Consider the following 26,777-nt stretch of genomic DNA (forward strand, 5'->3'; position numbering starts at 1 on the left):
TTGAAAACAGTTTAGAGTTCGAACGGAGAGACGGCGATGTCTTTTGTTTTGGAGTAACTTGCACATTATTGATGATTTTTTTTAAAAAAAAAGGCAATATCTGCTGTTATTGAATGAGAGATGAGATCTTAAAGGAGTTGTGTATCTTAAATATTCTATAAATAATAAATAATCAATATGAGAGTTGCATGGGGTATTTGTACAAAAAAAAAAGACACTGCTTGCTACTTCTAATACCGTGGCTGTATTCTCTGACAGAGGGTGAGGAATACTGTATGTATATCTAAAGGTTATTTTGTCATTAAAGAAATAGTAATAATAATGTGTATATATTTGTACAGTGTTATGAGGTGGGCAATATGGCCATCACGTTGACATTAGAGAATGAATTCTACATATTTATTTTGAGGGAACACTCACTGCACTCAAGAATGACATATATTGCCTTTTTGGAGATTTTGCTTCAAGCTTGTTTTGCTCTATCTGTCACTTTCTTTTTTCCACGGCTGATTTCTTTGACTGGTCTGCCTGTTTCCTCCCATCTCCCTCTCTCTATTTCTCCTCCTTTCGTCTTGTTTTTCTATAGAAGGGACATTCCAGATGTGGTTTTTTCGATCTCTTTACCGTCTGTTTCAGACTGTCTGTCTGCTGTTGTCTGGCTGTTCATCCCAGCGGTTCAGCTCTGTCCTCTTACCTGCTGGTTCTCTCTGTTTGTTTCCTCTCCTTCCAGGTTTTGGCCATCTTTAGTTCAAAACCCTGCCTGTGTTCCCATCCCCTTAGTCCCATTCAGAACTGTCGTTTTTCAGTGGGTGATAAATCCCTCTTTCCATCTTTCTTTACTTAACCCTTTACTTGCAGCCATCTTTTCCTTCTTTCTTTCTCTTTTAGATTTGGTGTGGGGTTTTTTGGGTTTTTTTTAAATGTAACAACAACTGCGACGATTAAATTGTAGGTGATTATGAAGATGCGTTTGTTTTATTTGTCCCACTCCCCTTTATGTGTGTGTGTGCGTATGTGGGTGTGCGTGCATGCACGCGTGCATGTGTCCATTTTCTTTTTCCTTTATTAATTTTTGTTGGAAAACAAACGGATAGGGGGAAAGTTGTTGTATGTGTGTTGCCACTAACTGTGACTGCTCTTGATGGTACTTCTGATAATACCAATAAAATAAAGTTTGGGATACCCCGTTTCAGAGAGCCTATGAGTCCACTGCCTTTGTAAGTGTGTGTGTGTGTGCGTGTGCGTGTGTGTGTGTGTCGCTCTCTCCCCATTTTCAGTCGATAATGAAAATGACATTTGCTTGAAGTTTCAGCAGACTTCACTGCATTACTTTTTTTTTAGTGCGTCCATGAAAATATAATGACTGTGCATTGTCTCCACTTGTGCTGCTGCTTTTTTTTTTTTTTTTTGCTTTTTTTTTTTTTCAAACACACATTACCAATTCTTCGTCAAAGAAAGCCAGGAGAAATAAATTATTCATTTGTTTTAAAAAGAAAAGCTGCTTTTAAATTTCCAAAGCACTGCAGAGAATTAAGTGTTTGACTAATGGACTAATTAAATCTGCTTTCTGCATCGGAGCTGATTTACGTCAACTGACTCACAGCGTTCACAAAGGAGCTTTCATTTTAAACAAGCAGAGCATGAGTTTCTGGTGCTGCAGCATGAACCATTCCTCTATAGATCAGTTTTCATTACCAACAAAGATCTGAAATGACCTTTTGACCCTTACTATCTTTTATACAATTCTGTCGTGTTTGATTTTGGTGAAGGAGGGAGAATAGATACAACATATGAACGTGCAAAATTAAGCATGACAACCATTATCTATTCAGTCGTCTCCATTCCAGTAAAAATCCTCCTTCATCGCTCTGCTCTCACACCTTTCTCCTCCTCCTCCTCTTCTCACATGCATGGCTTTCATTCTCTTCAAACTTTTCTCTCGCCAGAAGGCCTCCGCTCTTTGACTTGCACACACCCACAAGTGAACACACTTCAACAGCACACAAGTGATTTTACACAAGCGCACACACACACACGCGCGCACACACATAGTCTGCTGTAGGTTACTTTGTGTTATCGGCTGTTCTCTGCTGAGTCCGTGGGCGTTGTGATGATGTCGAGTTGCCACAGCGACTTTCCGTTGCTGCGGCGACAACTGCACACATGCACATACACATATCTACTCAAGGCTGGTGAACAACATGATGGCATCACACACATCTATCTGTGCTAACCAGGAATGTACTCCCACATTAGCCAAGAAGAGTCCAGACTGTTCAGGTTTCAGTTTAAATGCGGGTCAGAAGTCAGGGATGCAGGATTAATCCTTCAGATTAAATTTATGCTGAGGATGATCATGAAATGTCTAATGATGCTATTTATTGAAATTTTTATCACTGTTGCTGCACAATGAACTTATTTGAATCATATTTCCCAAAACCACTTATGAAAATAAGATTTTTTCATTCAACCATAAGCAGAACTACCACAAGGAAAACAACATACTGTATGCATGCATTTTAAAATGTAATTCCATCTTCTGCAGTTGATCTGATGTGTGAAACGCTGCTATTTTAAGTCTCTTTATGCCAGGTAATCTCCTTTCGAGATATGCACGTGGGCAAAATCAGATTTTAATTTCCCTGAATATCACACTAATCTGACAGCCAGTGGAAGAAGAAATGGGGTGGGGGGGACAGAGAGCAACAAGAAGAAGGAGAAAGAGTGAGAGTAAGAACAGCAATCAGACAGCATTAGCGGAGTACAGATAAGTGATTGGGGCTGTGAGGTGTTACTAATCGACGGCAGCTTTGACCCGACACACACACACAGAAATCATCACACACTCATACGGCGCTTTTTCAGTCTGTGCCGCCATCCTTATTATCACATATTTCTCACCTACCTGACATCAGTTTTTCTTCAAGTGTTATTCTCAGTTTTATTCACTTAGAATGAAAAAAATGTAAAATCATCCGTCAAGAGCTGCACCTGAGGGCAGGTGAAAACTTTATCATCCATAGAATCACAGAAACTTTTATTGAAACAGGAAATATGAATACTTCCCACTATGCACCACAGACATCACCATCTCGTGTCACACACGCACACATCTTCATCTTTTCGTTAAAACCTTATCACTTGATTTGATAAACAATTATGTACAAATGATGGTGCAGTCAGAATGTCATTGTTCTCAAAACAGGCAGTTGGTGGTTCAAATTTTCATTTTGGGTACCCTGAACGACCGATTTGTCTAATGGGACACACACACACACACAAACACATGCACACTCTTTGTCCCAGGTTCACACACTGCCAGCTCTGCATCTAGCTGGTCGCCCACCTGTCGCATGGCTAAGTGAGAAACACTTAACAGGAAGTGCCAGCTCGTCCTGTCACTCGTCACATAATGCTTTGCTGCAGGTGGAGGACACAGTCGGTCGTCTCAGAAAAAAGTCAGATACGTAGTGAAGACAGTGTTAGAATTTTATTTTCCTTTCGTCTCTTTGTGGGTTTTGTGTGCTTGTTGCTCTGTGAGGCGCTCATCTAGCTGCGACTCATCAATACATGGTTATAAATATGTTTTTCTCTGCTCTGGTTCCTCCATCTTTACTTCTCTTCCTCAACTTTCTGCTTCATCCTGTTTCTCATCGGTTCCCACGTCGACTCCACTTCTGCCCTCTCTACCATCCCTGAGAGGCGCTCCATTATGCAGTCGTGACTGATGTCTGACCCCAGTCTTGTTCTCACAGCCGGGGTGAGGGCTTAGCTTTCGCAGGACGTCATTAGATTTGATAAAGTAGTCCTCCAGCTGTGCTACAGGCCCCTTATCAGAGAACAAATGGTCCAGGTATGCCTGGGCGTACTGATCCGAGGTGATCAGGTCCAAGTTCATGGATGAAGATTCAGTTCCAGAGGCGCTTCTTGTCCCTGTTGAAATCAACGTATAACTTCAATGAGGAAAAAAAGCTTTCTTGGTTAATTTCCAGAAATGACTACCTGTCTCGGCCGCCAAGGCGGAGAGCGGGATGACCGCACTCTTTCCCAACTCTCTGTCTGTCACAGCAAGTCCTGTCATGGATCCCTCATCCAGGTTCTCACCAAAAGGGTCGAATGATTCCAGAGGGCCTCCTCGACATTTCACCACACACACTGTGCGAGTCTTATAAAGCCTATAATGAAGATTTGGGAAATAACATAAAATTTATGTCAATTCATGTCTTTTTTTTGTTTTGTTTTAGCTGACTCATTCATCTGTGAATGTGTCCCCTGATGAAACAGGAAGAATAAATGTAAGCTGAAAGTTCAGGAGAACAGATTTCTGACAGCTTTTATTTTGGCATTCAGACCTGGAGCAGCAGGGGAGCAGACAGCCGGGCCTGTGTGGCCGAGCCTTTCATTGCCAGTATGATTTATGACACTCCTCTGCAGGATGGATGTTTGCCGTCTGACTGCACAGCCTCAGAAACACCTCACCTTTGTTATCGGACTGTATTCTGAGCCATAAATGTATACTAAACGCCATCTATGCACATCCTCCAGCTGTGCCAGAACATCGACAGTCAATTAGACGCACCGCTCGGAATCATCATCCGCTTCTATCCACACGTTTGTGTTTTATATTCACACAGAGGTCATTAATGATTGGACTCATTCCATATTTATGACCCTCGTCGGTCCAGTTACTGATCCAAATGAGTAAATGCAATTGGTAGGAACCAATTGGGCACAATATCAAGCTATTTCAAAGTGATGCTGACCTAAATTATCTTTGATTGGCAGATTGCTGGATGGACTTTGTTACCTGTAAGCAGGTATGATCTGGGTCAGGTCTTCCTTGTATTGCTCCAGTGCTGCCTTTGCTGTCAGGGGCTCTTCCTTCCCCTCAAGGTCAGCCAGGTGAAGCAACATCTGGGCGTGAAATGCTGCTCCACTGGCCCAGTGCCTCAGAGACCTGAAGGATCACACAGACATAAAGAAACCGACTGAGACCCCTGCTGTTTGCTTCATAATCCGCTGAATTTTCCTCACCCTGAGTCACAGTCCCCCCCCAGCAGACAAGTCTTCAGCTGCGTGAGGGTGAGGCTGAGCTGGGCCTCGAGCCTGATGGAGTCCTGGATCAGCTTGCTTTCTTCACTAAGGTTGATCCTACAGCGCTTGAGGTACTCCTCCATCACCTCCTGGAGCTTCCAGACTCTATGCTTAAGGTAGAGATAGTAACATCTTTTCAAGCTGTAATATATATATATATATATATATATATATATATATATATAATGCAGTTTTTATTCATAAAAGTTAAATATTTGAATTTATATACAAACATCATTTACCCTCAAGGACTTTACCTGGCACGATGATGACCCCTCTGACTTCCCTTTCACACCTGATGGCTGTTTTGATGATGTGTAGACCAAATCCATCACCATAGAAACCACTAATCCCACAAGGCCAGCCAAACGGGGCTCATCAGAGAAGGTTGTCAGTCGGCCAATCAGATCCTTCAGGTAGGCGGGTGCCCTGCTCCCAATGGTGCCCTGCAGCTGGATGAGGAGAAATTAATTGGGAAAAACTTTTCACTATCCATCCCAAATAAAAAATGAGCAATTATTGTTCTGATGGTCCTTGGAGGATCTCTTCACACTTTCTTTTAAAACTCATTCACCTGTTTCAGCTGGGACTGGAGGTACGCCCCCGAGTCAAATTGTTCATCGTGATTGGCTAAGAGGAGAGGGTGAACGACTCCTAAATTGGGTACGGCACCGCCCTCCAACATGGCGTCATAGAGGAGAGAACCAATAGCAGCCCTCGTTCGGTTTAGCTCTTCTTCTGAGGAGAACAACTGGCCCATAGTGAAATTTCTGGGCGTGATGACGAACCAATAAATACTTTAAATCTACGACAGCGTCTGAGAGAAAAGAAATATACAGCACAAGAACAAAACTTAAGAAAATAATTTCTGATGAATGATAACGATGATGATAACGGGTGTTTAATTACACTGTGATTTGTTTATTTTTAAAGGTTACAACGCACATCCTGGTAGACACGCGACAGAAATATATTTAAGTCATCATAAAGACAGGCTAACACTTACCAAATGCTTCCTAAAGAACGCCATAACATGTATGACTAACTTTCCCCTGGAACTTTAGCCTCGTCTCATTTGTTTCTGTAGTGAGTTGTTTATATGGGCAGCTTCGCCTCTTCCTGACGCTGCGACGAGTTCAGCCAAGACAACACAGCGACAGGCGCCAGCTCTGCTGTAAAACTTAGATTGCCTCCTAGTGGCAATGATGTGGAACTGCATCTGCTGTAATTTCTGTAAATTTAGGTTTTTTCTTTTCCTGACAGTTGTTGGTGCATGGAGAATCTTTAACTAGTATTATTACGTCCCGCTTCAAGGTGGTGATGTATTGTAAATGTCAGTGTTTGTGTGTTTGTCCGCCCGTCTGTCCGTTCGTTAGTCCACCAAATATCTTCGCAACCGTTGCAGATAAAAAGATTAAACAAAAAAGCACATTACTCGGGTGGCAAAGCGGATGAAGGTCAAAGGTCAAATTTCAACTTTTGTACACTCAGGAACTGGATAAAGAAAGGGAGGTCAGTGTGAGTAAGACCATAGATCAAAGCTAGTGATATGATCTATGAAAGTAGGTCAAGGCACTAGCTTTGATCTTTGACCTGTGCCAGTAGGTCAGGAAAAAATTTTGAATTCAGGGATGTCACGCGATGTTACAGTCTGTGACTACCTTATTATTATTATTATTATTATTATTATTATTATTATTATTATTATTATACTATTTGCTGTTTTTCTTAGTGTGATCACTTCAGGAAAGCATCTGAGTTTTGGGTTGTTAGTACTTCTACTATAGGGTATTTTTTACCTTGTCTGATAGTGTTCATTGCTGAAATGGAAATTGAACTCATGTTGATATCTCTTGTGATTCCCAGATTTTGTGAGTCATAGTGCAGCGTGTTGGATTTTTCAGGGTGATGCCGGATTACCTGCTGCGTCAGATGTCACAGGTCCAACCTAGGACCCCTCACCACACACTGCCTTACAGGTGTGGCCTGATGATAGTTATAGAGAGACAGCAAGCCCCTAGGCTTCCCTTCAGCCTGCTTTATTTCCTGTAGTCAGACTGCCATCACACTGTTCAGTGGAGAAAGTGTCATGGAGCGACTGTTAATGCAACCTTTTGATTTACTGCTGCCTTCAGACGCTGTTGCAGCTCACCCTGTCTCCACTTCATTAGAAGGGAGTGTGTAGAACACCAGGAAGAACCTGGATGAGCTGTTAAGATAGCACTTTCGTTTGTGTTTGAATCACTCTCTAATGTTATGAGACAATCTGGGCTCATAATACTCAAGTATGCCAGCTTAACAGCCCTCTGACCACACACTGCCCTCATCACCTTCATTCACATAAGATAGCAATGAAGGGCCACTGAGGAATTCAAAGAAAACCCTCAGAAAAGATAAATGTCACTGATAATAACTGAGTACCCAGTGTGTCCAGGTACAGTACTTCATTTAGAATAGCAGCTCACTTCATCCTTCACTTTCTATACAGATCAAAGTTCTTCTCACAAAGAAACTGTTTTAGTCACATGTGTAAAAGACAGGCTGCAGGAAAAGATCTGAAAAAGTTCTCCATATCAAACTCATGTTAGTATCTTGGTCCCTTTTGTGTGACATCATTTGTGGCAGTGCTTTCAGCTTGCCAGAGTAATCTATATTTAAGATTAGTATGGTGGGTGGCCACTGAATTGTTTCTACACAATGCTATTTGTTTTTTGCCATGCCTTTAAGCAACAACATGACAGTTTTTAAAAAGTTGTTCACCCAACCTGACACATGCAAAAAAAAAATATTGTAAAAATTGAAGTGCTTCTTGACAGAAGTTGTTTCTATTAATTTAACTAATTACAACAGAAGCTTGTAAATAATTGTGGTGATTAATGTGCCTTGCACTTACCATAATGTTGTGCAGATGACCTCTTTAAGTGCATGTATGTTATTGTTGCTGATAATCACTTGTTCAGGGTTTATTTTGTAATGTGAGAAAATCTTAAAACTGGAATCAAAAATACATGCATTTAATATAATGTTTTGACCTTTAATCATGAAGTACAAGAATTTTCTTTCAGTGAAACAGTGTTTTTGTCTCAACCACACTGCATTATACTAGCTCTTCACTGGTTCTCCTGTAGAGGGCGATAAAGGGGAAATTAACCATATTAGAAACAACGAAGAAGAACCTTCTTCTTCCGGTTAAAAACAACAATGGCGCAAGGTTCACAGAAGTTTAAAGCCCAGCGGCCAGGAGCCCCCAAAAAACAGCAAAACAAACATAAAGGACCCAAGAAAGGAGGTATAGATTATTAATCTGTCGTGTTACGTGAAGAGTCATTAACAAAACTTGGGGATTATTTTAAATAACTCGACACGTGACTGTACGGAAACACTCAGTGAGTCGTGTTTGAATATTTACTTTGACTTAATTATGGTTACATAAAAACTGTACTCCGAAACTAAGTTTATAATGAATGGCTCATCTTTAATTACACAAAAGAAAAAAAGTGGAGTTGAAACTGGCATAAAGTATTCAAATATGAAATTGTAATTCTGATATATCGGCCTTAACCACGTTAGTGCTGCTCTATTTGTGTCTATAAGTTGTTTTTTTTCTGAAACAGCAATGCAGATTAGTAAAAGATGATGTTAGATAACCTTTATTGGTTGGAATTTGAGGTTTAATGGAAGCATTAAACTTCCATTGAAGTTACATGAACAATAAAATGGAAGCATGTTTGTCAAAGCAACAAACAAGCAGAAAGCAATAATATAAAATGGAAAAAATGAAACGAATTTCAGGTCACCATGTTTTAAAGTGTATTTTTCTTTTCTAAGGGAGGATCATTGCACCAAAAAAGGCTCAAGTGGTTCAGCAACAGAAGCTGAAGAAGGTAAGGAATGACAGTATCATAGTGTCAACTTCACCTGTCCAGATGTTTCAGTCTGAAAAAAAATGTTAACAGTAGAGTTCACTGACCTCCTCTGATGTTCACTGAAGGGTCTGGAGGTCGCCATCAGGAACAAGATTGAGCAAGAGGTGACTCAGAAGGCGAGCTCATCCCTCCACAAGCCACTGAATGTTATTAAAGGGTCTGAAGCGAAAGTCAACCCGGCAGCGGGCCGTTCAGGAACAAGCTCCAAATAGGACCTGATGTACAACCACACACCGGCAGACCTGAGGCCGTTCAAAACGAGACACATGAACGGGATCAGAGGACTTCATCAGCGCCACAACTCAGACTTAAAATACACGCTGGCTGCCCTGTTGGGTTTAGAGTCCCGTGTCTCAACTGACTCGAGGATGTAGAAAACATCAAGCCGTCTCATTGCAAACAAACAGATAAGAGAACAGTTGATACCACAGAGCTTGATTTGATTTTACTTTAAGTTTTCCCCACCTTCAGGTATTTTTAATATCTTTCCACAAAGCTTAAAATGAAATGATTAGAAGTCTCTTGTAATGTTTGATGTTCTAAAATAAACTATTATAAATATTTTTTCTAAAACAAATATACACTTAAAATCTGCTCTCTGTACATCATAAATATTTAAACAGTCTTATTTGACTCAGATCTGATTAATGCAGAGATCTGAGCCTTCTAACATGCTAATATTATGCTAATTAAAGTGGGATAGACTTGACTGCACAGATCTTTTTAAAGTTATGGTCTTCTGCTTGACCTTTGGGCACAAGTGACATAACTTGAGGAGATTTATCATATTTTCCACCACGTCTATCGTTTTGTAATTCGTAAAGCTATCAAATAATTTCTGTGATTGAACTCAATTCAAAGACCTGAATTTAACAAGTGATACAGCTTTTCACAATAAAAGCACATTCCAAAGGTTGTGCTGCCGGTGTCTACAAGGCGTCTATTTACGACCACCATGTTCCTCTCGTCTTCCAGTCTTTTCCAGTCTGCGAGTTTACGCTGTAGTTAACCAATTGCAGTAAATTGTTAAAATTAGACCTTTATTTGGATAACTCAAGTATGTCACAATTAAATACAGAACAAATCTGGTCCTTAGTCATTCCTTATAGAATGCTATACATCATATCTCAAACATCATGTTTATCAGCCTGAAAAACCGAGGTTAAGCTCCAGCTGAGGCGTGTCCTCTGGTGTTTAAAGTAAACACATGGGAGTTTTCTGAAGGTGACAAATGTAGAAACACGTGATCGCTGCTGTTAAGTCGACACTAAGAATGTTAGAGGTGTGTCTTTATAGGCCATGTCTCTGAAAACTACTGAATCATACATATAATCCAGAGGATCTTTACATTTACCAATCACATGTAATATTGTTATGTGAACTGTGCTGTTTGTGATCAGTGTTGTATTGGCGAATTATTATTCCTTCTGATCATTATGGGTGATGATGGGAGAACTTCACCCGAAACACAACATCACTCACCTGTGGAGTCAGAGAGCTGCTGAAGGAGGGATGTGTTCAAAGAGAAAGGACAATAAAACACCATGAGGTGAGAAGTAAACGACCTGTGCAGGTTTTCCTTTCTTCTGTTCCCTACCTGGTCGTTGTGGAAACGTCAGGAGTGGCTGACCAATCAGAGGAGAGGATCAAGTTGAATCACCTGTGCTTGCCTGGAAGATGAACTGTGATATCCACATTAATGTCTGAAAAAACGTGTTTTTCTTTGCAGACGGTATAAAATAATAATAATCTACTGAGTTCATTGATCTCCAGCAGCTTTATGGTAAATCTGTACCGTCATTTTATCCTTATGACAATTAAAAACAAACCCAATCCTCATTTAATACACGCATCCTGCCAATATAACAGGAGATACAGAACCGAGGAGGAGGAGGAGGCCCGCAGCGTTCCTCCCTCTTCCTGCTTCCTGAACCAGACGCGCCTTCAGGTTCCCGATCCGTCTCAGGGCGATCATGGTGGGCGGAGGTCGACCCGGGTTCTGCTGACTCCAGACGGGGCTGCGAGGTTCCAGGACGCTCCGATCCAGTCCCGGTTCCACCCGAACACGGTTCGGTTCGGACGTGAAGACGGTGAGGCTCCAGGAGGTCCCGGAGGTTTATTATTAGAGCCCCGTCCGGAGAATGTCAGGTCAGGAAAAGAACGCGGAGCTGGTGGTGTTACTATCGATCTATCGATCGATTGATCATCGGTGGTTTCGACTACACTGCAAAAAATGTCGGTAAACAAAAACAACAACTCTCCTCATCAGCAGCTGTGTTTGCTTCTTGTTTACTTGTGTCCGCATCAGCTGATTATCGATACGAATCATAATATCGATTATAGCCTCGTGTTGTCTTCCATCCTTCTGTCGATCAGGTTCTTCTGAAAATGATGTTCGAACATCTGTTAGCTTCTATTAGCTATTAATTATTATCTGTAGGCCTCACTGACCTGAACTCTTCTAGGTACATAATTGTAATATTAGGGTTATTATTAGTGATATTGTTATTCATTATTATTATTATTATTATTATTATTATTATTATTAATATAGCTGTTATTATTTTTCATGTGTTAATACAAGTGTTATTATTGTCATTAATAACAAAACTGTTGTTGTGAATATGTTTTGTTATTTTTAGTTTACTGCTATTAATAAAAGTGTTATTACTATTTATATAATGTTATTCTGAGTAAAACAAGCGTTATTATTAATACTAGTGTTATTCTGAGTAAAACCAATTTTATTATTATTTATACAACTTTTAGTGTTAACATAATTGTCATTAATTGTTATTATTAAGACGAGTTTTATTACTATTAATTAAAGTGTTGATATTAATAATACTGGTGTTATTCTGAGTGAAACCAGTCCTCAAATCATTTAGCTTCAGTTTTCAACAGTTTGTTGTGAAACTATTTAAACGGTGTGAACACATCCCAGACCAGCAATGACGTCCTTAACTCTCCCTCATGGTCAGGTTCCTGGCTTCGCTCCCCTTCATCACTGTTGACGATGACATTCAAGGTCTTGTGTTCGGGTATCGTTTGACCGTCATCCTGCCAGGTTAGTGTGTGTGTATATGTGTGTGTGTGTGTGTTTGTGGGGGGGGGGGGTATCAAGGACACCTGCATGTGGGGATGTGGCGAAGGAAATGTGTGTCTGCGACATACTGATGGTAGTTTCATCCAGTTATCCAGTAATTTCTAAGGACGCGTAATTTATATATATTAAAAATATATATTATAAATATATATATTTATTGTGTTCAGATGTCTCATATGAAGGCAGTCAGAAATATACTGTAGACTCAGGCGCAGATTAAGCAGCAGATTAAGAACTAGTGTGGTTGATCAACAGATCCTGATCGCCTCCAGTCATGGGCCCCCACTGGCCCTGGTTCCCTGTGGCTCACTGCCAGGACAGCAGAGCCCCCGGTCCGGACCCTGACCGGGAGAAGCTCTGGGCCGAGCTGTTCGACCAGCTGGACCTCAACAAAGACGGACGCATCGACATCGGGGAACTGAGGACGGGGCTGGCAGGACGGGGGCTTTCAAGGGGCTCCATTGAGAGGGTAAGACGGTAGACCCTCATGTCTCGCACACGCACCTGTGTGTGAACACGACTGAGTGTGTGTGTGTGTTTAAAGATCACAGGTCTATTTCTGAACTAGGATCTGTTCTCTGTAAGCTGAGAACTCTAACCTTTCTGTCTGTCCTACACTTGATCCCTCCTCCCTCGTGGATTCCTGTCCAGGGTGTCGGTCTCTGCCTCTGGGCCATTCCTTACTGGTTGTGTTGGGAATTCCTGCTGGTCCTCCTTTCAGTCTGGAGCCACATCCCATAACAAAATTTCAATAAATGTTGTGGTAGACAAGACATCGATAGACGATGCTCATACGTAGAAATCATCATAATTAACCCAACAGCCTGGTATTCCCAGTTTAAACAAGCCACGTCTGATAGTAGCTGGTGTGTTTGTTGGTATTTTCAGATCGTGAAGGTCGGGGACACGAACCAGGATGGCACACTGGACTTTGAAGAGTTTGTGCAGTATCTTCGCACCAACGAGAAACAGCTGAAAATTGTGTTTCGTAGTTTAGACACCAACAAAGATGGTTAGTAGCTTCACCCCGGTGAAAACATTCACGCCAGAATCGTTTGAAACTTTAATCTGTGGTTTATCCTTCTATGTGTTTGTGGATCTCTGCAGGACGGATCGATGCGTCAGAGATCCAACACTCTCTGCGCTCCATCGGCGTGAACATCAGCCTTCGGGACGCCACTAGGATTTTGCAAAGGTCTGCTCGCACTGCTGTAGTTTTTATATTTATAAAAATTGTGTGTCGTTTCAGTTAGCTTTGGTTGTCCTTAACATGAAGGGATCGGTCAGATTTTTGCTGTTACCCTCTGATTCCATGAGCGTCTGATCTTCTTTGTGTGTTTGCTGCTCAGAATGGACAAAGACGGCACCATGACCGTCGACTGGGGCGAGTGGCGCGACTACTTCCTGTTCAACCCTCTCAGTAACATGGAGGACGTGGCGCGTTACTGGAAACGATCACTGGTAAAGTCTCACGCTGGGATGGCTAAAAGAACCACACCGTTGGTTTTAGTCACACAGAACCGAAGCTTCTGCTTTAAAACATTAATCCAGTAAAGAGTGAAACACGAAACAATCGATGCCTCATTGATTACATGACGTTCAATAAAAAGAACTGGGTTCTGGAGGAAAGAGAGTGATTTATTAGACGGTTTTCTCCTCTGACTGACTGCGCATCTCTTCCACTTCATCATCATCGTTTCTCTCCTCCTAGATGCTGGATATCGGTGAGCAGCTGACGGTCCCAGATGAGTTTTCTGAAGAGGAGAAGAAGTCCGGTTACGTGTGGCGGCAGCTAATGGCCGGTGTCACAGCGGGGTGCGTAGCTCGGACCGGAACCGCCCCTTTAGATCGTGTCAAAGTTTTCCGACAGGTCTGTGAGGAGTTATGACATCATCTCTCAGATCAATCTAGAACCAACATTGTTTCATGTGTTGCTGATGCCTTTTGTTCTGATTCCAGGTCCACGGTTCCAGTGACTTTAAAGGGAACGTCCGGAGCAGTTTCCAGTACATGGTGAGAGAAGGAGGGCTGCCGGCATTATGGAGGGGCAATGGAGTCAATGTCCTTAAAATCGCCCCAGAGACAGCCATCAAGTTCACAGCATACGATCAGGTGGGGCAGAGATCAGACCTGCTTTTGTTCTTGTTTGTATTTTAATAATTTAGTTATTAAATCATATTAAAAAAATCTTATTGTTCCTTTTCTTGCTAGTGCAATGTCTTGTCAAATATTTAAAGGAATGGGAATAAAAACAATTCCTATAAAAGATTCCAGCTAACACAAACTAGCCCGACAGTGAAAAGTTAGCATGAAAACCGGAGGCTCCACCTGTGTCACGTCAGCCTGACCACCTCTAGAGGAGTAATCTGACACACTATCCATGTGAAATCACGTCTTTGGTGGAGGTATTGCAGATATATTACGTTTGTCCAATCATCCCACCTCTTTCCTTTCTGCTACCTTGTTTAGAAGCTCAGAAGCAGAACGTAACAGCCCCCCCCTTACGCTTCTGTAATGTTTATACTCAGCGGTCCCGTGTAGAACAGGCAGTTCACGAGGCCTAGAGGATGACATTCCTGTTCTGTTTGTGTACATGTTACCAGCAGACCTGATCTGGACCGGCAGGAAGGGTTACATAAACTAGAGAGCTCTCCAATCCCTACAGTCACTTTCCAAACACACACACTTCTTACACTCGTTCAGCATTAACATAAAAACACACAAATATTCATCCTACTGGCTAAAAAGTGAAGCTTAAACAAACACCTCAGAGTCACGTTTGAATAGAACAGATACTGAACTCTTTTGGTTGGCTAACCTAAGCTAGCTCTTTGTGATTGGCTGAGATTATTGATTACTATTGATTATTTTTTCCCTCCTATATGCTTAGATCAAGAAGGTGATGCGAGGCAAGAATGATCAGAGACACCTGAGGGTTCATGAGAGGTTTGTGGCCGGCTCTTTGGCCGGAGCGACAGCTCAGACCGTCATCTACCCCATGGAGGTAATACCAGGGTAATAAACTCACCTGAACTGGAACTAGATTCTATCTGAATGCATGATGAGGAAAAGGGGACTCATTCCATTTCTCTTTTATCCCTGTCTTCTTGTCCATCTCTTTGCTTCCACAGGTTCTGAAGACTCGTCTCACCCTGAGGAAAACGGGTCAGTACTCAGGAATAGCAGACTGCGCCAAACAGATCCTCCAGAGGGAGGGCATCACCGCCTTCTATAAGGGCTATTTACCCAACATGCTGAGCATTGTGCCTTATGCTGGCATCGACTTGGCGGTTTATGAGGTCAGAAACGTGACATGACGCAGTGTTCGTGTTCTCTTAGTGTTGACTCACTTCTACTTGCCTCTTTTCTGCAGACGCTGAAGTTTTCCTGGCTCAACAGGAACAAAGGCTTGCCCGACCCGGGGGTCATGGTGCTGGTCGGCTGCGGTGCAGTCTCCAGCACCTGTGGACAGTTGGCAAGTTACCCATTGGCTCTGATTCGCACAAGAATGCAGGCACAAGGTCAGGATGGCTGTGGTGCTGCTAGTATAGATCGGTGTCGGGACACAACGTTCACCACATCTGAACAAATGTGCTACACTAACGTGAAAACTTGTCCTGACGCTCGTCTTTTTATCGACCCACAGTTTCAGTAAAGGGAGTCCCTAAACCCTCCATGCTGACCTTGCTTCACAGCATCGTGACCCAGGAGGGGGTGGCTGGACTTTACCGGGGAATTTCCCCCAACCTGCTGAAAGTCATCCCGGCTGTGAGCGTGTCCTACGTGGTCTACGAATACACCAGGATAGTCCTGGGAGTGGACTTCGAGGGTAGGAGGGGCGGAAAAGAGAAGGCCTAGGAGATTTGATGGCTTGGGGTGAAACGTGTTTGCAGTGCACGAGGACGTGACATCACAGTGCATGGCGGCAGTCGTGTGCGAGATAATCAGCAAGCCTCCTGCTTGTGCTTGAATGTGGACGGATGAGACTCGCATGAAACCTGCTTGGGAATGAGCAGAACCAGACATTCCTCAATGTCTTTTCTCTCCTAGGTGGTTTCTAGAGAAGATAAAGGATGGATGACCCTCACTACTGAGCGATGACTTGAACAGCTGATGAAAAATCATCTGTTAAAAGACGGATTTGTTCTGAGTAAAAGACTTAATGTTTCAGAGGGAAACAGTGGAGGAAGTTTCTGACAGAGAAACAGTGTTTGTCTGTTTCTTATTTTTAAAACTCACTCCAGGGTCCAGCGTTACGTTTTATTAGATTTTCTGTATATGCACTATGTGCAGGTGAACTTTCTATCATAAAACAAAATGAAATCAGTTTTAAAGTCAATTTACACTTTTGATGTGTTTGTATTTATTATCAAATGTAGAGATAAATAAATGCACGGTGCTCCTAATGTCAAATAAATGTCACTGGACTGTTAGTTTTACACAACTTTAGATAACAGCAGTTTGTTCTTATGAAAGCTGTTGTTGACTTACACTTGGATCTGCAGCTACAGTATTTTCTTTTAGTTATAGTAGTAATAAAAATGAGGTAAAACACCTTGTCCGTATCAAACCCGAATCCCATCGTCATTTGTTTCATTTCAAAACAATGAACACAAGCACCCATTGATAATATCTATATCGATCATCTATCTGTCAACATCTATTTTTAGTCTTTGTTATAGTATTAAAATAAAGTAAACTAACCCTTTGTGTTGGGGGACTCCCTTGAAGTCCCCCAACACAAAGTAATAGCTAAAAACTCTATGGCTTTGCTAAACATCAAAATAAAATGGGCCGATGCCTTTCATGTTTTTAACAGCTAAAAGGAGCAGCGACCTCAGTGGCAATGCTATATGTTGACTCGGTAAAATATAGGGCAAAGAGATTTGGGATTTTATGAAGTGAGACACGTTCTGTGTTAACACGACAAAGGCTTTCGCACTACTAGGCCTCAGAGTTTAGCGTGGAGCTAAATGAAATCCTCCATAATGTGTTCCAGGCTGACTGATGCAGAGGGCCTGACTGTTAATCATCTGGGTTAAACTGGCTAGACCTTCAACTTCATCAGTGAGCATCAGTGAGCATGCTGAGATGTCACATTTGATTTCACAATGAAATGGTGATTTAAAAAAAAAACAAAGACAGCCATCTTTTAAGTTACAGAGAGGAACGACACGCATACATCCTCTCCCGCTCTTCTTTTTCTCTAGTGCTGGATTCTGCGAGTTTGATGCAGTTTTTACTGATTGCGTGAGAACCACTGGGAGTCTTTCCGTCTCTATGGGTGGCTCTGTTGACTCTTCACATTCTGGAAGCAGCAAATATTTAAATATGCTCATGCACACACATGATAGTATGTCAGTTTTCATAAATGAGCATGGATGCACCATAATGTGGTTAAGCGTTGAATATTCAGCACCTCCTCTTTCGTGTTTTTTCTCTCTGACTTTTCCACTCTGTTAAAAAAAACAAAAAAACAATTTCCATCACAGAGTGGACCGAATGTGAACAGAAACTTCCGAGGAGGTTGCCAGGCTTCCTTTTATCAGTCCTCTTGAAGCCTTTGCTCAACATCATTACAGCAGAATGTTTAATTTCCTGTGATAATGTCACCCTCAATTCAAATCTGATTTTGCGTGAGAGAATTCTGGGTTTGCGGCTTTGACATTTAAGTCTGTTTGTTTGGATTCAAGTGATGATGTGCCCTGTGTCGGTATGTTTAAATAGATCCGCATCCAAACACATGAAGACAAAAGAAAGATAACGAATGGCCTTTTGTTTCTGTCAGAAATCCTCCATCACAATGGATTTAGGGATCAGTGGGCAGCTGTACAGAACAGTGTTGTGAAGCTCCGTCACTTAGCTTCTCTTATCCTATCCTTGTAGTTTTTTTTTTATTTGAATAAAAAAGAGTGAGAGGAAATAGATAGATGCTTAGACCATCCATCCATCCATTTTCTTGTAGCTGCTTATCCGTCTTGTGGATCATAGGTCTGCCGGAGCCTATTGGTACAATTATCGATCCAGTATCGAAATTTAAAATAAATTGTGAAGCAATGAGCAAGAAGGGATTCTGAAATGTGTTCCCACTCCACATTGATGAAAACACAATGTGGAGTGGGAATTGATATAGGCTTTTTATTTTGTATTACAGTTTGGAATCCTTTCTTTGAAGAGCTGAAACTCTCTTAACAACATTGTGAAATTGTTGAGTAAACTGATCAGGGACCCACAATTCACCTTAGAGTCTCTGTATATCAGGCGGTTACGGGGAGTAGCTAACTCAATCTTAAATGATGAGTTTTACCCTCTGCAGAACAAATTCCAATTTCTTCCTCCTGGGTGTAAATTCTCATCCTGGAGTGGAGAAAAAGGCCTGATACAAATAGTTCTGTTCACTATTGAGTGGATCAAATCAGACCACTGATGAGATTTTTACTCCCTGATGCATATTGTTTTATCTATTTTATCTGTGCACTCATTCTACCAGATACTCACCTCTTCATCCCTCTGTTGGTTGATTTAAACTTCTGGGTACTATTTGCACTCTTTCTTTGTGGTTGTTTTGTGTTTTTATGTATTTGCCAATCTGCATCTCAATGCAAACAAATCTAACCACAGGTTCAAATACAAAAGGCTGACCTGACAATTAAGGTCACATGTATGCATTGAAGTCTTTTATTATCTGTATAATCCAAAAATCAGATTTTTCCTTCATTATTTGGAATTTAAAAATAATTTTGTGCATTAATTTGAAAAACCTATCAGTTGTAAAAAACAAAAACAAAAATTAGGGCACTTGTTATTCCAACATGATGAAGTTTACTGTCATTAATAGTCTTTAATGTATTGCTTCATACATAACTAACATTTTCTGTGTATTCTTCATCATTTCTCCTCCTCTATTCAGCTTGGGATATCCTCTCTTTTCTGTTTGCTTTATCTTCCCACTTCAGACCATTTATGGGGTGTGAAAGAGATTAAAAACAAGCTTAATGTATAGTAATACATCATGCCATGGCTGCTGTGTCAGAGAGCATCCATTTTATGTTCTATTCACTTAGCAGCAGTGAGATAATTATTGCAAATGGCAGCTGTTGAAAGTAATATTAATGTCTTCGTTCTACATGGATACATCCAATATTGTGGAGTAATGAAAACAGTCATGGCATATAGGAGTTGAAAGAAATGAGGAATCACAAAGAAAAGGGTTTGCCTGAATTGTGTATTGTTGGGTGAAAACTCAATAAATCCAACCGTTATCATTTTTTAATTAAAACTATCAATGGATTATGGTGCTGATGAACACTCCGTGTTAAGTGTGTGACCTGCTGAAATATCCTTCATCATGCAGAAGAACAAATTTCTGGGAGAGTTCATTACTGTTTCCATTGGTGATGGTGCCCCCCTTGTTATCCATTACAGACTGATTTATTTCTTATTCTTATTTGTTTGTTGTGGGATTTCTTTTCGTTTTGAAGTACAACTAGATGTATACAGGTACATGTTTTTTTTAAGCGGTGATTTCTGCTGCGAGAGAGACCCCTGCCGGCAGAGATTAGTCACTACAATTTGATGACGTAGTTCCGTTTCCGGTATAAACAAGAAATCCAATATGGCCGCGCTTGGGGGGAAGTCGAAGCTACAACCAACTTCTATTTAATTACGCTAAGTTAGGTTATACAACATAATGACCGAACCAGTTGGAGAGGGGAGTTTAGTTCGTTATTTTTGTACCGCTGGAAACGGGATGGAGCGTTTCTTAATGGACGAGGTGAAGAAGAAACTGGCCGCTGAAGATGTGGGTATCAGTGTCGATCTGCTGAGGGGTTCTTTTGGAGAGGTTTGAATGGAGCTGTTTTGATTTTTCTCACTGTCCTTTCATACTCCCGCACCACGCTGAGTTTGGAAGGTGTCCCCTCCAAAGTGTTAACAATTCAGTAATGATTTCCACGGCTCAAAACGATATTTTTCTCCTTGACTGTTCATCACTAATGATAGATCTGACACTTACAGTAAATAGACATCAATGCTTAACATTATTAATCTGCTGTCCGCTCCTTAGAAGTATAATCCATGATGAAGTGATGAGCTGAATGCATTATTTGACATACTGTAATTTATGTTGTCTGCAAAGTCAGCATAAATTGAGTTGGCAGACAACACAAGTCCAGTTATTTAAGCTTCTGGTATTCTGCCAAAATGGACATAAACCTGACGTGATGAACCCTTCTAGTTCATTAAACTAAATTACCAAAGTGGATGTACTCGATGAGATTCATGTCAAACTTTAAGTAATTAAATAAAGAGGCCATAAAAGGCCAGTGTTTTGTTTCTTACAAGTGAGGCAGACTGTTGTGCTTTTAACACTGCTAGAATTCTGATGAATCGCTGAATATGAATGAATATGTTTCCTTATGGTCTATTTATCATCTCATAAATGTTGTTTTGTTGTGTGTGTCCAGGTGTGTCAAATGTCAGGTAAAGTGTTGTTCAGCTCCCGTGCAGACATCAGTAGAATCAGTGAGCTGAAGGCTGCAGAGAGACTCTTTCTCCTGCTGAAGGTGGATTCACCTGTGAATCTTCCTTCCCACTCAGGTACAGATAATCCTTACACACTTAAATAAAATAATTTTTTTTAAAAAAACAAACACCCAGCGGCAAATGAGCTTGTTTGATTCCACTTATTATGTTTCTACCATTCAAGCTGCCTCTGTGCTGAGGTCCAGACTGCTGGGTGACTGCAAACAGTGGACCAGTGCTGTAATGACATGGAAGCGCCTGCAGGGGGAGATGGAAGACAGAAAGACTAAGGGGGTGACGACAAAGGGCGGGGAGGAGAAGGGAAGGAGCGAAGCTGAAAGGATGTGCAGAGTGCAGTCTGGAAACTGTACAGGAGGACAGAGGGAGGCAAGTGGTTGCCAGAGAAATGTCCGAGAAAGACTGGGAGAAAAGAGAAAGAGGGATGATGAAGAAGAGCAGGAGGGAAGAGGGAGTGCAGTTCATGACTCTACAAATGAAAAGCATGAAGAGAAGGAGATCACCCATGAGGAACAATGGAGACGAGGAGAAGAAGAGAATGGAATGGTTACAAAGTTCTGCAGGAGTCAAAAAAATGTTAAACTTGAAAAACTTGTGAACACTGACAATGACCGTAAGACACCAGTACAAGACCAAAATGTGGAGGATAACAGGAGGATGAGTGGCGTCGTGGAAGACGTAGCTTTGGAACGAGTGGTCAATGGTGAGAAGATTTTTATTTCAATAAAATTTTTGCTTCAGTTTTTGTCACATCAAATTTAAAGGTTAAGATGTCATGTCTGTTGTTTTTAACTGCTTTTCATTCTGTCTTTGCATGTCTGCCCTCGTGTTAATAAAGAGAAAACTACCGGGGGGAACGATAAGAATCTACTGAGACACAGCTGGATCGTTCAGGAGCCTCCTTCTATCCCAGTGTCTTTTCGGATTTGTTGCAAGTGTACAGGATCTCTGTCCCGACATTTCAGCTCACAGGTAGAGGAAGTTAGTGATCACTGTGATTGACTGTTTTTGTCAATTACACCTAAACTACTTGCCAGATTACCATGAAACATGGTGAAGAGTTGCCTGAATAGAGAACTTTTGAATTGTGGATTAGATTAGAAGTATATTTTGAACGTTTGCTTTTTTTGTTTCTTAGACACTCAGAATCCTGAGGCAGGTCATTTAATTCAAAATGTTACTGACAGCTTTGCATTGAATTCTGTACTGAGGAATAAATAATGCTTCAAGAACAGATCTTCCATAGAGTTCTAAACCCAAAGTCTATCATTAAAACAAAGGTAGTGCATCTCAAAATGAATTCACAGCTGATTTATTCAGCATTCTACTCCATTTGCATTGAAGTTTAGCCATTGTCTATATGACCCTTGCAGAACAGTTGTTTCTTCCAACCATTGATGTTACAGATGGATCTCAGTTCTAGGAGTACATTTTCATAGGACTAACTGGATTTTTTTGTGTTTTAATGTAGGAGGTGAGTAAAGTGATTGGAGTAGGTGTCAGCAGACGTCTGGGATGGAGGAGTGACCTGAAGAATCCACATCTGGAGGTGGAATAAAATCTGCTTGGTTGATCATTATCACTATTATTATTTCTGGTGATGCCTGTCCTTTCAAATCTAACAGGTATTTTTACTCTGTTCTGCAGGTGAATGTTTATTTGAGTGATGACCTCTGCCTGCTGGGAATCCCACTTACTAGGTTATTTCTCTTCAGTTGAGATTTACTATTGAATTCACATGATCTTGGCAGGTCCAGTTCATTTGATTGGTTGTCATATTTTATGGGTCTTCTGTCTCTTTGCTTCAGGTCACCTCTGGCTAATCGGTGCTACATTAAAACCACAGGTCTGAGGTCTACTGTAGCCTGGGCTATGTCTTCACTGGTTCAGATACAGGTAGAGATCTTCCATTTTTCGCACGTATGATTCCTTGACCAATTCCCCCAAAAACCAAAGATGAATCATTGGGAAAATTAAACCTAATGAATGTAACAATCGGAATGTAATATATTGTCACCCCTAAGTCACAGTCGCAATGGATGTTATATCTTTTTTCCCAGCCAGGCTCCTGTGTGGTCGACCCAATGTGTGGAGTGGGAACTATCTTAATAGAAGCAGCCCAGGAGCACCAGGTGATCTAATTTAAACCTTTAAAAACCTTTAAAAAAATTAACACTTCAGGTTTTAGGAATTTTTTTAAAAAATGATGGCGAGACTTTTGTTGTGAATAATCTGTCACCCTCATTGTGATCTACAGGCTGCTTGCTTCTTGGGTGTGGATATAGATGATGGACAGCTGCAGAAGGCCAATGAGAATGTAGAGTTTGCAGAGCTTGGAAACAGAGTGCACCTGCTGAAAGCTTCATCCATGGGTAGGAAACCTGCACAAAATGATCCCTGGAAAAATGTTGGATGTGTATCATTAAAGCTTTTATATTTTTGACAGAGTTTATGTTCATATCTAGAGAGATCTGCCCTGTAAGGTTGTGTAAATGGTTGAAAGGCCAGAAGGAGGAAACATGTTGGTGAAAAAAAAAGTGTGTGTATTCTGCCGACATGTATCACATTATGTCCTGGCCGGTTTGTTTTCCCATGTGTCTGTGTGTGTGTGTGTGTGTGTGTGTGTGTGTGTGTGCAGCGCTGCCTCTGCCCAGTGCCAGTGTGGATGCTGTCATCTCTGATCTGCCATTTGGCAGGAAGTTTGGCACCACAGCAGATATGGCTGCCAACCTGCCACTTATCCTCACTGAGATGGAGAGGTTTGTACCTGCTTGTGTCCACTCTTTCATTAAGTTCGGGGCAGTCAATAAGAAAATCACAAGTTTCCTTTGCAAAGCCACGTCTTTCTCTGTGCGCTTTTTTATGAATTGTGCAGAATTCATAACAGATCATAAACTGTATGATATAAATATTGGATTCTGTCCTATTATTTTTGAAATGAGTTTCATTTACATTTGTCAGTATGACTGATGTTTAAAAATAACAGTCTAAACAAGTTGAAAGTGATTTTATTCTTTGTCTAGGGTCCTCAGTGTCGGAGGTACCATGGTTCTCCTTCTGAGTCCTACGTTGTCCTGTCAGCTGAAAAAACTCACAATGCAGAAAGACGCTACATCATGTAACCAGGAAACAAATCCTCAAACTGGGACACCTGTGTGCACGTCGTCATCTCTATCTTCCACCAGGCAGCAAACTATCCAAGTCCACCAGAGAATAAATTCCCCACCGACACAGAACCCGCACCATCAGGCTGGAAAGCAGCACAATCAGCCTCCTGTTTTCTCCTCCCTGAAGCATGAGGCCACTCTGAGAGTCAGCTTAGGCTTAATAGATGGACTTATCCATAAATATGTCAAGATGGACACTTGATAAGATTTGGTGGAAGTTACACTGCAATGTAAATAGCTACTTTTCATTGCTTATTCATAACAACATACATAACAATATGAAAATATTATGTATGTGTTATGTATTTTTAATAATGTTGAATTTGAGTTATGTATCTGTTTTATAAATTGTAAGAAAGGTGGAACGGAAATGTTTTTAAAAAAAACTCAAACAGCACTAAGAAACATTTGTTGGAGATCCTTTCGCTAAATTGGTATGTGATCTAAAGTAAGCGTCAGCTGGGAATTAATTTTTAAGTTTAATTTTTAATGGACACAAAAATGTGGCGTAACACCGTACATTTTCTTCTGAGCAGACTGGAACGACATCTGTGTTGTTGGGACTCCTGTCCTGCCAGTTTTCAGAGCCTGTAGGCTGAAGCACTATGTCTCCATATGCTGCTGTTAGCCCTACTTAGCCCAGTTTTGCGTCGGAGCCACATGAGGCCAAACAGCGCGTTGTTGTTTTCATTCATGTCCCTGTCCGGGATTTTAGTTGATGGGCAGATTGGAAGCAATTTCACGTTCAATTTATTACTTTGGTTATGGAATACCAGTTAAAATATAATCAATTTGTTTGAATCAAATAAGATAGGTCACCCCCCCCCCCCAACAAAATAAGTATTTATTGTTCCTTTTTTTTTATTATCGCACTTTGAGACGAGTCGCAACTTGAAATTGAACCATCCGCTTGTCTGTGGAACCTACGCCATAATACCTTAGTGCGCATGCGCAATGCGCAGTGGAAGCCATGTTGGAGCTACGTTGGGCTCGGGCTGGGATTTTCTGACGCCGTATGTTTATTTCTGTTAAATATCTGTTTTCATACATTGTCGGAGTTCGTCTAAGGCGCGCATTCGGCGCCGTAAACGGCAGTGGAAATGATGAACTCCAGTGTCGACCTGTCCCGGCGGAATCCGCAGGAGGATTTCGAGCTGATCCAGAGGATAGGAAGCGGCACATACGGAGATGTGTACAAGGTAGAACTGCAGTACGGCTGCAAAAACAGAGTTCCATTATCGGACAAATATTGGTCATGCATTAGCTTCCCGTCGTAACTCATTTGTTGAATGCACATTATGTATGCATAATAAGATCTTACCGAATCAATAAAAACATTGCTTTTAAGTTTTTCTGTTTACTGATGCAATACTGCTTCTTTCTACTGACGCTCCATATTTGACAGCCGAGGCTGTAATTTTAAGTGTCATTGCTTTGGCCTTACTTCCAGATTATTGAGCAGACGTTTTGGACATCATGGATATAGCTTAATAAATAATGTCCTGCTGTCAAGAAAGCATATACCATTTTTGCTAACGTTATCTGTAAATCTGTTGGACCTCGGGTAAACAAATCTGAATTTGTCAAAAAGAAAAATAACCTACCCTTAACTCTACAAGTGTGAGACGTTTCCAAAGATGTTGCTTGTGTTCCGGTGACATCCTTTTAACGCGTTTCAGTCTGCGGTAGTCGTCTGGGTACTGCGATAATTTAGCAAGAAAAGAACAATTAACCAAGACGTATGGAAATGTGGAGGTTTGACTGCTAGCTGTCCGACAATGGGCGCAGGTAACATGTTAGCAACTAGAAGCTAACTAGGCTCTGGTTGTTTCGTGGGGGGGGGGGGGGTTGAGGCAAACATAACAACACGCAGTAATTTTGCTGCATTTGCGGAAAAAAACCCTCCAACTGAATCAAAAATAAACTTTTAGCTCCGCTATTAAACTTAATAACAAAGAGCTTTTTTTCAAGTGGCTAAAGATAACTCCGTATAGCCGTAACAGAAAACTGACAGATGAAATCAAGCTAAGCTAGCTACAACAACACTATCAAGGCATTCCTAAGCTACCACCAGCTAAAGCTAGCTTAGCTAGCTAACATCTACGAAGCTGTGGGGTTTCGTGGCCGGGCTGTTGCTTTAGCCTCGCTCCTGATTCGGGGCCTGTGTTTGGAACAGCCTGCATCCTAAAGGAAAGGAAGTCCGTGAATTGCGACCCAAGTCCCATACAGTCTCGGCCACACACTGCGTTCTTTACAGGCTACATCGGATAAAACGCAGCCACGGTCGCATACTTAGTCGTCATGTCATGCTAAAGGCATAACATTACAGGAGCGTGTAAATAAAGACCTTCACACATCTCAAAAAGTTCCTCTAGAATGTTTTATTCACACTATAGCGTTTAAAAATAACAAGAAATGTCAAGTGCACTACAGAGGATTATAACACGTTATAACACGTTATAGATGCCTCACTCTGGTGACAGTTTTGCCTCCCAGATTATTGGAGTTCCAACATCCACACTGTTTATGTCTGCGGTTGTTTGTGTTGTGAGGAATTTAATCTCGCTGCTGAACGATGGAGAGCCTTTAGAGTTCATTCTGAGACTCATTGAAAAGTTAAACAGGAATAGATTGAGTTTGATTAACTTCCAGGCTCTGTTTAGTTATTACTGACATATAAATGTTTGACATTTCCAGGATTCTCTTCTCGTCCATTGATTATTTCATCTAAAGGTCATCACCTTGTTGCTATGGTTTACGTCCAGTTAGGGATGTGTTATATATGGATTTATCTCTGCTAATACCCATAATTTAGCTTCTTGTAGACTGCGCCAATAATTTGTTATTATAGTGTTTTTAAAAGAAGTTTATAACACGTCTTGTCTTTATGCAAGCTAAGGTGAACTTACTGGATATGGATGATGTCATATTTGATAAAAATTT

General features: G+C 41.2%; 5 protein-coding genes across 15 annotated transcripts in view; 4 read left to right on the plus strand and 1 right to left on the minus strand.

Annotated features, from left to right (window-relative positions):
• Nucleotides 1–3,024: 3,024 nt before the first annotated feature.
• Nucleotides 3,025–6,521, minus strand: LOC137603823 (uncharacterized). 2 transcript variants are annotated; one of them, XM_068327618.1, is made up of 7 exons: nt 6,101–6,521; nt 5,669–5,911; nt 5,337–5,546; nt 5,035–5,204; nt 4,808–4,957; nt 4,003–4,175; nt 3,025–3,933 (listed from the first exon to the last, which is right to left on the minus strand). In XM_068327618.1, exons 2-7 carry the CDS (start codon nt 5,852–5,854, stop codon nt 3,626–3,628), a joined length of 1,197 nt encoding a protein of 398 aa, XP_068183719.1. In that variant the 5' UTR covers nt 5,855–5,911; nt 6,101–6,521; the 3' UTR covers nt 3,025–3,625. The 2 variants fall into 2 exon arrangements, with proteins under 2 accessions (XP_068183719.1, XP_068183720.1); XM_068327619.1 differs by having other exon boundaries at nt 3,030–3,933; nt 5,352–5,546; nt 6,101–6,504.
• A 1,744-nt stretch (nt 6,522–8,265) lies between these two features.
• On the plus strand, nt 8,266–10,108 carry c11h19orf53 (chromosome 11 C19orf53 homolog). Its single transcript, XM_068327378.1, has 3 exons — nt 8,266–8,383; nt 8,923–8,978; nt 9,086–10,108. The coding sequence occupies exons 1-3, from the start codon at nt 8,296–8,298 to the stop codon at nt 9,230–9,232; spliced, it is 291 nt and encodes a 96-aa protein (XP_068183479.1). The 5' UTR covers nt 8,266–8,295; the 3' UTR covers nt 9,233–10,108.
• An 822-nt stretch (nt 10,109–10,930) lies between these two features.
• LOC137603688 (mitochondrial adenyl nucleotide antiporter SLC25A24-like) lies at nt 10,931–16,696 on the plus strand. 3 transcript variants are annotated; one of them, XM_068327377.1, is made up of 13 exons: nt 10,931–11,110; nt 12,002–12,087; nt 12,382–12,595; nt 13,015–13,138; nt 13,234–13,321; nt 13,476–13,587; nt 13,838–13,996; nt 14,086–14,238; nt 15,017–15,130; nt 15,258–15,425; nt 15,500–15,647; nt 15,773–15,955; nt 16,177–16,696. In XM_068327377.1, the coding sequence occupies exons 3-13, from the start codon at nt 12,401–12,403 to the stop codon at nt 16,185–16,187; spliced, it is 1,455 nt and encodes a 484-aa protein (XP_068183478.1). In that variant the 5' UTR covers nt 10,931–11,110; nt 12,002–12,087; nt 12,382–12,400; the 3' UTR covers nt 16,188–16,696. The 3 variants fall into 3 exon arrangements, with proteins under 3 accessions (XP_068183478.1, XP_068183477.1, XP_068183476.1); XM_068327376.1 differs by having other exon boundaries at nt 10,934–11,168; nt 15,773–16,696; XM_068327375.1 differs by having other exon boundaries at nt 10,934–11,110; nt 15,773–16,696.
• Nucleotides 16,697–19,749: 3,053 nt separating this feature from the next.
• thumpd2 (THUMP domain containing 2) lies at nt 19,750–24,047 on the plus strand. 2 transcript variants are annotated; one of them, XM_068328262.1, is made up of 11 exons: nt 19,750–19,969; nt 20,592–20,724; nt 20,834–21,370; nt 21,506–21,639; nt 22,139–22,216; nt 22,315–22,367; nt 22,476–22,563; nt 22,728–22,799; nt 22,925–23,039; nt 23,306–23,426; nt 23,691–24,047. In XM_068328262.1, exons 1-11 carry the CDS (start codon nt 19,817–19,819, stop codon nt 24,034–24,036), a joined length of 1,830 nt encoding a protein of 609 aa, XP_068184363.1. In that variant the 5' UTR covers nt 19,750–19,816; the 3' UTR covers nt 24,037–24,047. The 2 variants fall into 2 exon arrangements, with proteins under 2 accessions (XP_068184363.1, XP_068184364.1); XM_068328263.1 differs by having other exon boundaries at nt 19,750–19,927.
• Nucleotides 24,048–24,892: 845 nt separating this feature from the next.
• Nucleotides 24,893–26,777, plus strand: part of LOC137604239 (mitogen-activated protein kinase kinase kinase kinase 3-like) — a 28,368-nt gene continuing 26,483 nt past the window's right edge. For all 7 annotated transcript variants that reach the window (XM_068328252.1, XM_068328253.1, XM_068328254.1 and 4 more), the window contains exon 1: nt 24,893–25,033. In XM_068328252.1, coding sequence (XP_068184353.1) covers nt 24,935–25,033 — 99 coding nt within the window. In that variant the 5' untranslated portion in view covers nt 24,893–24,934. The remainder of the gene's footprint in view (nt 25,034–26,777) is intronic.

The sequence above is a fragment of the Antennarius striatus genome, chromosome 11 (assembly GCF_040054535.1).
Source record: "Antennarius striatus isolate MH-2024 chromosome 11, ASM4005453v1, whole genome shotgun sequence".
Taxonomy (NCBI): domain Eukaryota; kingdom Metazoa; phylum Chordata; class Actinopteri; order Lophiiformes; family Antennariidae; genus Antennarius; species Antennarius striatus.